The sequence below is a fragment of the Phalaenopsis equestris genome, unplaced genomic scaffold (genome assembly GCF_001263595.1).
Source record: "Phalaenopsis equestris unplaced genomic scaffold, ASM126359v1 Scaffold000216, whole genome shotgun sequence".
In the NCBI taxonomy this organism is placed as follows: Eukaryota; Viridiplantae; Streptophyta; class Magnoliopsida; order Asparagales; family Orchidaceae; genus Phalaenopsis; species Phalaenopsis equestris.
The window spans coordinates 628,481-641,549 of NW_018164658.1; the positions used below are offsets into that span (position 1 = coordinate 628,481).

General features: G+C 34.2%; 1 protein-coding gene across 2 annotated transcripts; it reads left to right on the forward strand.

Annotated features, from left to right (window-relative positions):
- The first annotated feature begins 414 nt into the window (after nucleotides 1-414).
- LOC110023137 (30S ribosomal protein S17-like) lies at nucleotides 415-9,278 on the forward strand. Of its 2 annotated transcripts, XM_020722398.1 has the most exons (3): nucleotides 415-579; nucleotides 649-815; nucleotides 8,853-9,278. In XM_020722398.1, the coding sequence occupies exons 2-3, from the start codon at nucleotides 654-656 to the stop codon at nucleotides 9,003-9,005; spliced, it is 315 nt and encodes a 104-aa protein (XP_020578057.1). In that variant the 5' UTR covers nucleotides 415-579; nucleotides 649-653; the 3' UTR covers nucleotides 9,006-9,278. The 2 variants fall into 2 exon arrangements, with proteins under 2 accessions (XP_020578057.1, XP_020578056.1); XM_020722397.1 differs by having other exon boundaries at nucleotides 415-815.
- The last annotated feature ends 3,791 nt before the right edge of the window (nucleotides 9,279-13,069 follow it).

The following is a 13,069-nucleotide window of genomic DNA, read 5'->3' on the forward strand; positions in this document are numbered from 1 at the left end:
TAATCATAGTTATGAATGATCCCAAGAAATGATTATATTCAAAACTGTTTGTCATATCTTCAACCTCTATAATTGCATTCAAAATTGTAAATATCTTTGAATAAATTCATAACCGTTTGTCATAACCGTTCAGAGGTTGTAAAGAGGTAAAGATGAAGCATTCAAAATTAATTGTTCGTCATATCTTCAACCTCTATAATTCCATTCAAAACGATTATATTCAAAACTGTTTGTATTTCTTTTTTCAATGCTTGAAGGGTTTAGTAAATTCGGATTTAATAAATTCATCTTTTTGTTAGATTTATTAAATTCAGATTTAATATGAATTGAAGTTAAAATATGGGTCCTAAATTTAAAATTTCCTAAATTTATTAAACTGTATTTATTTTTTGTATCTGTGTGGATTCAATAAATCCGGGCATATTAGGAGGGAGCCATCAAACACCCGCGAATAGGGTTTCCGGTTGTTCCCCCCTGCCACGCTGCCACACTGCAGGCATCCACATATCTTCCCGATTTTTTGTTCTTCGCTACGCCCGCACTTATCGTCAGCTGTTGCCGTATTCAACTGTGGCGAAAGTCTCTTACCCCCGCTGTATAAGTATCTCTGTTTCGATTGTTATTTACCTGTTCCTTTTGAACAAACAGAGAAGATGAAATCGGTGGTTGGAATGGTGGTTTCAAACAAGATGCAGAAATCCGTGGTGGTTGCTGTGGATCGGCTCTTTCGCCACAAGCTCTACAACCGCTACGTCAAGCGGACCAGCAAGTTTATGGCGCACGACGAGCACAACGAATGCAGCATCGGCGACCGGGTAATTAGTCGCAATTGAAAACATACAGATAGTTTTTTGCGGCTATTAGTCTTTTTTTCTTGGTTTTATAATAGTTAATGATTTGCCTTTGTTGCTTTCCTGATTTATTTGAGGTTACTCGTTTCTAATGTCTGGTTTTGTTTTGCAATTCAACCTATGCACTACGGTAAGTCATCTTCGCTATTTCTACAATAAGGAATTTCTTCTAAATGCCGACTGATAATGATTATGTATCCCACTTGGGAAAAATTATTGCATACGGACACCACATGCATGCGGTGTCCGATCCTTACCGTAGATCACCGTGATGTACGAGCATCATCTATTTAGGTTTTTTTTTTAAAAAAAATTTAAGTGAGACTCACCGAAATATATCATAACCGTAGATCACCGTGATCTATGGTCAGGATCGAACACCACATGCAATAATTTTTCCCCACTTGGAACTCGGTTGTTTTTGTTTTGGAAAATTTAAACATACCGCACAATTCCTTTGTATTTACATATTTAACCCCTAAGGTTTGCTACTTACATTTCTACACTTTGTTGTCTTGAATCTATGCATTAAAAGGTGTACTTCACTTTTAAACAAAGTTAGTGCTTGTAGTATTTTATATGCGATATTAAAAATTAGAGCGTTATGTCTGTAAATATGAAAGTAGAGGTGTTAGATATGCAAATAAATAAGAACTATATAGTATTTGTTTAAATGCTCTTTGTTGAACTCATTTGGTCGTATGCAACTTCCAGAGTCATATAGAGCTTTCAAAAAAGTTCCAGTGCCTTTGAACTTTAAGAAAAAGTCACCTATCTTTTATCTCGGCATGGCGCCCTAGCCCGGGCATGGTCACATTACCTCACTTCTTTCATTTATCTCTCTGCCCTGTCACTGATATGTGACCTCCATCCATGGATCAACCTCACGACCATCATTCAATTGAATGGCTTATAATAGCCGACAACCGTCCACGGTTGAGGAAACTGCCAGAGTAATCTTGACCCTCCATTTCCCATTTGATCTACGGCTCAGGATAGCTATCTCAGCCTATAAACGACAGTTGTTTGTGCCTCATCCAAAAGGGACAGTAGAGTGCAATCGACAGTGCAGTGCAGAGGGCAGAAAGTAGTGCAAGGTGCATTGTCAAAGTGTCTTCCTCTTGTTCTCTCCGGCGAACCATCTCCTCCTCCGATCAGCCTCCTCCTTTCTAAGTTTTTTAACTCTATTTCAATATTATTAAGTTAAGTTTTAAGTTTAAGTGTTTTAAGTTTAAGAATAGGTTAGGTAAACTCAATAGTCTTGGTTAGGCTTGGGTTTGGGTTCGACTCAGGTTGACTCGAACACGAATATAATCCTAATCCCTAAAATGGTTTAGCCCAGACACTAAACTTAACCCAAAACTAACCCAAGTTTGACACAATCCAGACTTAACTCAACTTAACCTAAACCCTAAACCCAACCCAGACCTGACCCAATCTAACTTAAACCCTAAATTTAACCCATGTCTGACCCAACCCATACCTGACTTAACTTAACCTAATCCCTAAAGCTAACCTAGGTCTTACCCAACCGAGACCTGACTCAGCCTAACCAACCCAAATCTAATCCAAGTTTGATCCAACCTAGACCAGATCCAACTTAGACCCGACCTAGCTAAGGTCTAGCTTAACTTAACCCAAACCCAACCCAACTTAAACCTGACTTAGGCTCAGGTCTAGTCTAACTTAACCCAAACCTACTTGGGTTAACTCAAGTATATCGGGGTCAACCCAAATCAAACCCTAACCTACCCGGGCTAACCAAATCAAACCCTAACCTGCCCGGGTCAACCCAAGTCAACCCGGGACAACTCAAATCAAATCCTAATCTACACGGGTCAACCTAAATCAATACAGGTCAACTTAAATCAACCTGCCAATCCGTGTCAACCCAGTTCAAACTTCAACTTACCTGGGTCATCCCAAACCAAACTTTTCTTTTGGAGATACCCTTTATTGTGATTATTGTTTGATTTTGGGAAATGATAGAGGGAAGTGCTGGAAACTTCATTTTAGTGTCTTTGTGGATAAGTTCACAAAAGATGTCAAGGTGAAGACGGTAGCCAGTATAATGGATTAGGATTAAACATTTGATTTAGCAAATTAGCTTGACTCGAGCTTTTCTATATGGCTGTGCTAAAGGGGAAAGAGTCATGTACGACACATAACCCTAATGAGTATGGGTAGTTCATTTTGTAGATCCAAGTGACACAATAATTGATTTATGCCAATTTTGACTCAAGGAGCTAAAATAACTTGAAGGAGCTAAAATAACTTGACTCAACAAGTCTAATCAAAATGATGGGCCTTAAGATGATTACTCACCACCTCCTTTCCCACGTTGATGGATTCTAATGGAAAGGGATGCTGATTGATGAAATGTGTCATGCTAACTTCATAATTTTGAAGTACATTGATTATATGATGTGTGCAGTTGTTCTTCTCAACATTTGCTAGATCGTCTTTGAAAGCCCATATATTGGGACTATGACATTGTATTCTACTAGTTGGCACAATAATACCATCTCTCTAAGATTGTTGTGAGTTGCAATGTGAACATGAGCAAAATCCTTGGTTATGGTGGCAGCTACATTAGTGAAGAAAATGATATACATTTTCTGATAGCTAATTTTACTTTTATTCACATGAGAAGGCTAATGAAATTATATTTTCCTTTTTTAGAGAAGAATTCATGAAGATTTGAGAGAAGAAGAAAGGGAAATTGCTGATCTTAGTCCTCAGGGGATTAAAGGCTGGGATTGCATCACATAGTAGGATACCTTGAACTTTCTTTAGGGCTGTGAGGATTGACGAGTTGTGGAGCATGAGATCAACCTCCTCTCAGAAAGCTATCAGGGCGTTAATAAGCCAAAAAGCTCACCATCTGGATTATGTAGATTATGATGGTGTTAAAGAAAGATGATGGTTAGATGTTTGTATGCTGCTAAATACTTAATAAAATCTCTATGAAGTAACAATGTCCCCTTTTCAAAGTGGATGACTTGTTGGACCAATTGGAGAATACTACAATCTTCGCAAAGTTAATTCTAAAATCAAGTTATCATTACGTTCTAGTACATGAATAAGATATGCAAAAAACTATATTTAAAACAAGGCAAAGTTATCTGAGTAAATGGGGATGAAATTTGATCTTTGCAATGCTCTGTCAATATTTATGTGTTTCATGATTGAAATTTTGAGATCATTTATAGGATTTGTTATCTCTATCTTGACGATTTTCTCATCTACAACCAAAAATGGGAGGAACATATTGGATATGCGCAAAAGTGTTAGAACTCTTGAAGAGGAACCAACTTATTCTGGATATGAATAAATGAAGTTTTTGGAGGAAGACTTTACTCTATTTTTGTTCGATGTAGGTGGAGAGAAGATTAGGATTGACCCTGAGAAGATCAAAATGTTACGTGATTATCCTTGGTCATAGAACTTAATCAATGTGTAAAGATACATTAGAGCATTTTATTCTGTGAGAAGATTCTTGCATAACGTATTGTTTCATTGCACCATTACTTTTGTTGACAAAGATTAATTAGAAATTCATTTAGGAGAGGAAACACAAGGGCATAGCTTTTCTTCTTGAAAGAAAAATAAGCTAGATGCTATTATTAACCTTATCAATTTTTTATAAACTATTTGAAACTTGAATTATGGAGGTCTACATTGGATTCTAAATGCCTTCATTTAACTAGAACTAAAACTGAATACATGGAATGTAATTTTAGTAGTAGTAGCTCTAGTGACAGAAGTGTGACTTTGGATGATCAAATTATTAAAAGGTGTGAACGATTTAGATATCTTGGGTCCGTTGTTCAAAGCAATGGTGATATAGATGGGGATGTTAATAGTAGAATTCAAGTTGGTTGGTTGAAGTTGAGGAATGCTTAGGGCCTTTTGTGTGAAAGAAAAGTACCGCTTAGACCGAAAGGAAAATTTTATAAGACGTTGGTGAGACCTGCAATGCTCTATGGCGCTGAATTTTGGCCTTTAAAAGAGAAGCATAATAATAAGTTAAGTGTTGTCGAGATTAGAATGATTAGGTGGATGAGTGGCTTTACACTTAGAGACAAAATGTGAAATGAATATATCTGTGATAGGGTTGGTGTAGCTGCTGTGACGGACAAAATTAGAGAAAGTCGTCTTAGATGGTTTGGTCACATTAAATGTCGACCATCTGATGATCCGACTAGGAGAGTAGATGTTTTAGATTTGACTTGTGTTAAGAAAGGCAGAGGTCAACCTAGGAAGACTTGAGCTTATTGTATAAAAAATGATCTTAATTTACTAGAACTAAATGAAAATATGACACTAAATAGGACGCAATGGAGAAAAAGGATTCATGTAGCCAACCCCACATAGTGGGATTAAGGCTTTGTTGTTGTTGTTGTTGTTGTTGTTGTATTTGAAGTCAAGTTTGATGCTTTCGAATATGCATTTAGTGGTTCTAATGCTTGAAGAGAGATTTGTGGCATATTACTTTGAGTTGTTATAAAGTGTTTAGAAGAAGTATCTAGCATATGATTAAGAATTTTTATGAATTTTATATTTTCATATAGAACATAAATTAATTTAATACTATTGGACATTGTCAATGCTTAAGTAAGCATGGCATATAAAGTAGATATTGTACCTACAATAGTTCAACTTGTTCATTAGGTACATGAAGATGATGGTAAATAAGATGGATGGAATGCTCATCGACCACAAATGATTTTGTAGGTAAAAATGCAATTTCATTTTTTTTAACACAAGGGATATGCTGATTTATATAAACTATCTCGAATCTTTTCCTCAGGAGCCTTTTCAAAATCATTTTGGGCTATAATGAATGCTGCTCTAAAGAGGAAGCATATCTGCTAGTCTCAAATTGCTGACCATACTAAGGATATTAAAATGGCTACTGTACATCTTTCAAGAGGATTGAACTCGTGACACATAAAGACTTGTTGAAAGTTTGTCGTACATTAGTTTGTCTTCAACAAAACCATTCCTAATATATAGCATCTCCTTCAAGAACAAATATGAACCTAATGTATATAATTCAAAACATAAATATTTTTAGCTGGAACCCAATAATTCACTCAGAATCATAGAAATAACTTGCCAAAGATTTATAAGTTTTAGTTTGATAACACCGAGTAAGGAAGAAATTAGAAGAGATGTCATATGGCTCTACATCCACAAGGAGAGATTGAAGGAACATGGTTCGAAGATCAAACTAATTATGTATATGGCATTTTGAAGTTCTAATGATGATTGATGATAACACTTGCAAATTGGCTTCTCTAGTCTATATGAATATTTACTCTATGGTTAATATCGAGAATTTGAAACTATTTGAGCCTTTGTTGTTGGATGATGAAATTGAGCAGTCCAACCTCTTCTTAAAGACCTACTAAACTAGGCAGAGACGATCAACTAAATGAAGGCAAATTATTAGCAAATAGAACTATGATGTCCCACTGCGATACTAAATTTCTTTGATCTGACAGAAATGAAAGGCAGGTGATCTCTAAAGCAATTTGGTCTACTCGGATGAATGAAACCTACTTGTTCCCTCTTTTTCAGAGCTGAATTATTTGAGCAGATCACTTCTTAGAAAGAAACAGTTGACTTTTTTAAAAGACACGTGGAGAACATGCCAAGATGATTTGAAAGTTGTAGAGGGAAATTTCGGGAGGCCTATGATATTATAGAGAGGTATCTTGAGAGGATACGTGTGCTGCCAAAACAATCTGAAGCGGAAAAGGATTGACAATGTTGAGAGGAACTCAAGAAATATATTTTAAAACTAAATTGAGATTCTAGTAACTTGTTAACTAAAAAGATTGTGGTTGAATAGTTACAGTTACAGTGCTAGCTTGAATGGTCCATGAAATTGGTGCCAAAATTGATGACACCTCTTTGCGACTTATAACTTGCATTTCTTGTGATAATATTTCCCCTATAATTGACTCATTCTTAAATGTGATTGACATTCCATGTCATTACAAAATGCTGTAGGATTGAGAATTAATCAATCTGGGAGAATTAGCCTTGGATTGGGCGTTTGTTAGTGGAATGACTTCCACAACTCTATTATGTGGATCAAAGTTTTGAGAGAAAAATCTCATGGATAAATTTTATGGAGTTGGGTAAAAAAATGATCTTAATTTATTAGAAAATGAAAATATGACACTCAATGCGACGCAATGGAGAAACAAGAATCATTTAGCCGACCCCACTTAGTGGGATAAAGGCTTGTTGTTGTTTTTTTTATTGTCTGCTTGCCATCTTAGGCAACTTAACATCTAAGAATAATAATAATGCAGGACTCTAAAAAAAATGATACTCAGGAACTTGATTTGTCAGCCTTGAAATCTTCATGGATTAACTTGAATTACTCGAATAATAGGATAGCTTGAACCATTGGCTAACTTGAATTTTATGAACTTTTAGCTTCTTTGAGTTATGTATTTGTTTGTCTTATCCTTTTTTTCTTTACACTTAATTCAATTGTTTGCATGCTTTTCATCTTGGCAAACTTAAACATCTAGAAAACTATAATAATACAAAAGTCAAGGCATTGAAGTGTCAATCTTGAAATCTATATTGACTAAATTTAATTACTCAAATAATACGATAATTTGAACCGTTGGATAACTTGAATTGTATGAACTATGTGCTATTTTGTGTTATTTATCTGTTTCTAAGTATTTTTTGTCGCATGAATCGCTTGTAATACCTTGTACCTGAAATATTAGTACTTAGACATGCATAAATTTGTTTAAAAATTATTAGGTCATACTAAATTATTTTTACGATCTTCAAAATATTCTAATAATATTATTAGCTCATACTGAATTTTATTCGTCATCATTAAACTATTTTAATATAAGCTGAAGCTCATGGTGTTAACTAGAGAAAAGTTGTCAGGTAGCAATTTAGAGAGAGAATGGTTGAACAAACGGAGCAATATAATAGGGAGAGAGCAAGGAGAAGGTGATTAAGAGAAGGCATGCACAAATGGAGAGACTAATTTTAAAAGAGTTATATAGAACTTTTTTATAATCTTTGGAGAGAATTGGTATGGTTGAGAGATGAGCAGACGGAAAAGCCATATGAGAGAATTATTTAACTTTGATGAGAAGAAAGGTTAGAGATTGTCCAACCCATGCATTAGACTCAATAAAACGTCAAGAATTAAAAATCTTCTCATCATTAATGCTTAAAACCCATTCAGGGCCTATTTGTAGGGTAAATCCTGGTGCATTGCTTTCAAAAGGCTTGTAGATGTAGATATTTGCAAGTGTCAAAAAAATTATGAAATTTATCCTAGATGCATCAAATGAAATGAGCTTATGATCAAAATAAAAGAGATTATGTAGGAACTAATTGGTTATCATCATTAGATGACCATGGGTTCTTTGTGTTGCAGCTGCAAAGCTGAAAGTTGGTCTCCATTAGGCACCAAGGTTTTATTTCAGCTGTGGTCGTTGCCTTGCTTGTAAGTACATCAAGAATAATTTTCTTACAAATGATGACTCTTAGGAATGATTTCTAAAAATATCTTTGTTTCTCATGCTGTGCTTTGGAACTACTCTCACCATTTTCTCCCAAATTGCCTTTCTCTGGTTCGCCGCTACACTTTATGCTAACACTGCACGAACTGCAACCTGAATCTCATTGTTTTGATTCTTTGTCATGTCATTCTTATTAAGCTTGCCAGCATCGTAAATTTTCCTTTTTTTCATGTTGAATTATATTTATCCTTTTTTCTGTAGGCATTTCTTTGCTTCTTTTGAGAAGGTTGTTAAGCGTTTCTATTATGTTCTAAGATCTCAGGTACAAGTTATGAAAATAATTTTCCTAAAACTCTATGGTTAAGATTTCTTGGCACAATCCCTTTCTTGATCCTGCATTAGCATGTGTTTGCCATAAACTAATTACATCATTTACTTTTATTTTTTTGATGTGATGTTTGATTTCATTGTTGTGTTACAGGTTAGATTGGATCCATCAAGGCCTCTTAGCAGGCACAAGCATTGGATTGTGGCGGAGATCGTTCGCCGTGCTAAGGTATACGTTCCACCCCCAGTTGCAACTGATGGTCCGTCCATTAACCTTTCTCAAAATCCTGAGAAATCGTCATCTTAGATTTATATACATTTTGATGTTGCATTTTAGAGAGAAATCTTTCTGTTTAATATTTGGAGTCAGCGCATTTACCATTTCTTTGTCTCATCTGCTTTCACTTGCTCTTGTTGTTCCTCTTCCTCTCTTTTTACAATCTCTGTAAATAATGCAAAAGTTTTGTTGGCAGAATGGTGCCGTTGGCTTATTGCTGTTTAGAATTAAGGAATGAACCCTAAAAGAAAGTGTTTTTGTTTATATTGCGTTGTATGGTAATTTTTTTACCATATTTTTGTACCACTCGAATTCCGTTTTCTTTTAGGCTATAACGTTCATTTAAAATATATAGTCATTAATGTAATAAGTTAAATTCTTTCCACTTGCGATTATTCCAAATAATAACGATGTTGCTGGCTGATGTCAATGCTACAGTAGGTTCTGTGATAACTGATTTAATTAAATTTATTCTACTGGGGAATAGCTGTGCACAAATCTAATGTAAGCCGAATCAAAATACATGATTGTAAGATTTATGTTAACAAAGTTGGCATATATTCACATAACAATTCAATTTAATTAAAGTACTTAACCAATTTGTTAGACAATGATATTATGTAAGTTTATTTTATATTATAGGTATTTTGTATGTATATTTAAAATATAAGGTTACCAATATCTGCTGGTCTGAGTACAGTTTTCCATTAAATGCGCTACTAACTGGAACTGTGAATTAACTATTAAAGCTGATATAAATTTCAGCCAAAACTATTCGTTCATGTCATCTTTAGCATAATGGTAAGTTTATTCAAGTAAAATATGTATGTGCATGCTCAAAATTATTTTGAAAAAATTATATATGAAATATTGACGCTTATGCGGACAATATGAAAAGCTAGAAAAAATTAAAATTCTCTTAGAATTTTTACAAAATCGATAGGTTTATAATGAATTTATTTTTTAAGGTAACACATACATCTAAGAATATGTGAAATCATAATGATTAGTTATTGTTGAATAACTAATTGTTTGTGGAAACCCATCGCTTAGACAAGCAAAAGGAAAGAGAGAGAGAGTGTGTGATCATAGAGGGAGTGATTATTACTTCCTTTTGCTCCCATTACACTGGGATTTTTTCAATCTATTTGTAGGTTTGGGCTGGCTTAGGACATGCTACAAAATCACAGTGCATGAAAAATCAACAAATATTTAACCTTAAATAAATGAAGTAGTTGGATGTGTTGCCTGGTTACTCATTTGTTTGATGATTTGCTCTACATTACCTTATTTGATGATGTCAGGTTGAATTGGTAAATTAATTTACCAAACCAATTCACCAAACTGATTGGCTGCACTGACTAACCAAATTGGCTTGTCAAATTAGTAGACCAAACTAATAAGCTAATTTGATGATCGAAACATTCTTGTTGAATTGACCTATCAAGTTTAGAGGAGCCAGCTCGCCACTTCGTCTTGAAGTATGCTCGAAAAGTTCTAATTCAACTTGAGCTCGCCACTTAGTCTAGAAGTTAGCTTAAAATTTCTAGTTCAACTCGAGTTTGAGTCACACTTTAGGTGTGAACTTCTATGGGTTTAATTCAGGTAATCAGATAATATGTCTAGATTTTCGAGTCTCTTATCTTTTTAATTTTTTACTATGATAATAACAAAAGAATAAATATATCATTACAAGCTAGTAAAAATTTTATAATACGACATTATCCTATTTTTTTAATGTTGACCCATTTTTGTTTTTAAATTTTGTGACCTCATTATCTTTATAAATAAGAATATAAGGGCTCTTTTTTCTTTATTATTGACGTAATTTCCCTTTTCATTTCTGCTTTTTTTGGTTGTATTCTTTCCATGAAGGATGGATGACGCTTCGATTGATCTTACCTTGTGGCTGCTCTATTTGGCAAACATATGAAGGATACATCGAAGAAAGAAAAAGGATATAATTAGAATTGAAAGAGAAAGAGTTGAAGCTTCCAATGAGGGAATTTCTTCTACTATTCTCGTGGTAAAACTTCATCAATTGTAAAGCCTCCACCTTCTAAACTAAATTAGACAAATTCAAAAGAATAAGTGTTGTATTTATTCTTGCACAGATAGAGTCATGGTTGTTGACCTGAGGTCCTTCCTACCTTTCCTCTCTCTAGAGCTTAGGATTTAATCTTAGGGATTCCTTAAAGCCTCTCCTAGAAGTCTAATGGTGAAACCAAAACCAAAATATAGTTCCACATTTCTTCATTCCTTAGGTTTTCATATGCTTGGCTTCAAATTCTTAATGTTTGGTTGAGCTGATTAAAACAAAGTCATTGAGACATAAGTTGAGCACCTGTAAGATTGGAAATGCCTTAAGCAACCCATTGATCCTAGAGACTTGTATCTTAGATACTTTGCACTTTGCCTTCCCAACTCGTTGGGTAACCCTTTCTTTAGTTCATAAAAGAGCATATTGAGTATGAGGCTCACCTTGGGCTAAGGTGGGGCTTATCCTTTAAAAAAAGATAAATTGAAAATGAACATAAATTAAGTTCAAAATGCAAATTAAAATTATAATTAAGCAAAATCAAAGTTAAAATGTTAAATATCAACTTCAAAAAATCATGAATTAAAACTTGAAATATAATCTCAAAGTTAAAATCTCAGGATCCATTAAATCCATTATGATCAATTTCAAAAAAAAAAAGAAGTCAATTAAGATAAATTTCAATAAATATAAACCTATTAAAATCAATTTCACCAAAAAATTAAGCCTATTAAAATTAAGTTCAACAAAATTTAACCCATTGAAATTATTAAAATCCATTAAGATTAACTTATCAAATCTAATTCCAATAAAGTTAAATTAGTTTCAATCAATCTGAACACAAAAAAATTAAAAAGCATTAGAATCAATCTCAAATTTCTGCAACTAAGTTCACTAAAATTAATTCACTAAAACCAATGTTAATAAAATTCAACATAATCAAATCCTACCTAAGTCGAATAAAAATAATGCCATTTGAATGAACAAAATAAAATCTTAGTAAAATTACTTAAATTCCATAAAAAATTTAAAAAGGTACAATCAAAATTAAATAAATCAAAATCTATTAAAATTAAGTCAACTGAATAAAAAATTGCACCACTAATATTTTCATAAGTCCAAAATTAATTGTTAATGATCAAGGTTTGATCACCTCACCACTCATTATAATTATGAAAATTCAGATTAATCATAATTTAAAATCAATTAGCCAAATCAAAACAAAATTTAAATTAAAATTACCAACCTTAAAAGAAAAAAAATCTAAAGTCCATTCTAAATTCTAGGCCTAAATTCTCACCACTAAGGTCCAAGTCTAAGATCAACATGTCATGAACTAAACATGTAACCCATCATCACAACCTAAGTCTAAACCCACCTAACCCATAATCTAAATTCAGGTCCCACTGGGTAACCAAAACTACCCATTAGTTAAGTCTAAGCTTAAAACTAAATCCTAATTCTTTCACAACACCATCCTAAGCACACCGCGAAACTAAATCCCTGAGACATACTGACCAACCAAAAAAACATGTGCTCATGATAAGTTCCATCCAATGCTTCACATGTCACCCCAAGCCCACCAAAGGAAATCAGGCCATGCAACATCTGTCAAAGTATGCCAAGCTCAGTCCAATTGGTCAAGCTCCCCTAATTGAATCCTCACTCTCTCTAATGGTTGTTGGAGACCCCTTACTCAAAAAATCAAAAGGAGGGCAACTCCCATTACCTCTCCTGAAAGCTCTGCCCAAGCACATCTTAGATCCTTCTGACTCACTCTTGTTGACCTTATTTTTGGTCACATAGGACTTACATGAATATCATTCTTTGGTCAGGTGCAGCCACATTATCCATAATTGCACATGCCTTTTTTTTTGGCCTAGTGTGATCATGTTAGGCTTGTGTGTGACCATGCTCAGAAAAACCTCAGCGTGGTCACCCCTAGCCTAGGTGTAATCATGCCCAAAATCTTCTTGGCATGGTCACGCTAGCCCTAGGCATGACCACACATGCAAATCTGGAGTCAACATTCCATGTAGAGTGACAATGGATCCAA

Coding starts and splice junctions, on each gene's coding strand:
- LOC110023137 (XM_020722397.1), top strand. CDS start 654: ATGAAATCGGTGGTTGGAATGGTGGTTTCAAACAAGATGCAGAAATCC. Junction 816..8,852: donor AATGCAGCATCGGCGACCGG/GTAATTAGTCGC, acceptor GTTGTGTTACAG/GTTAGATTGGATCCATCAAG.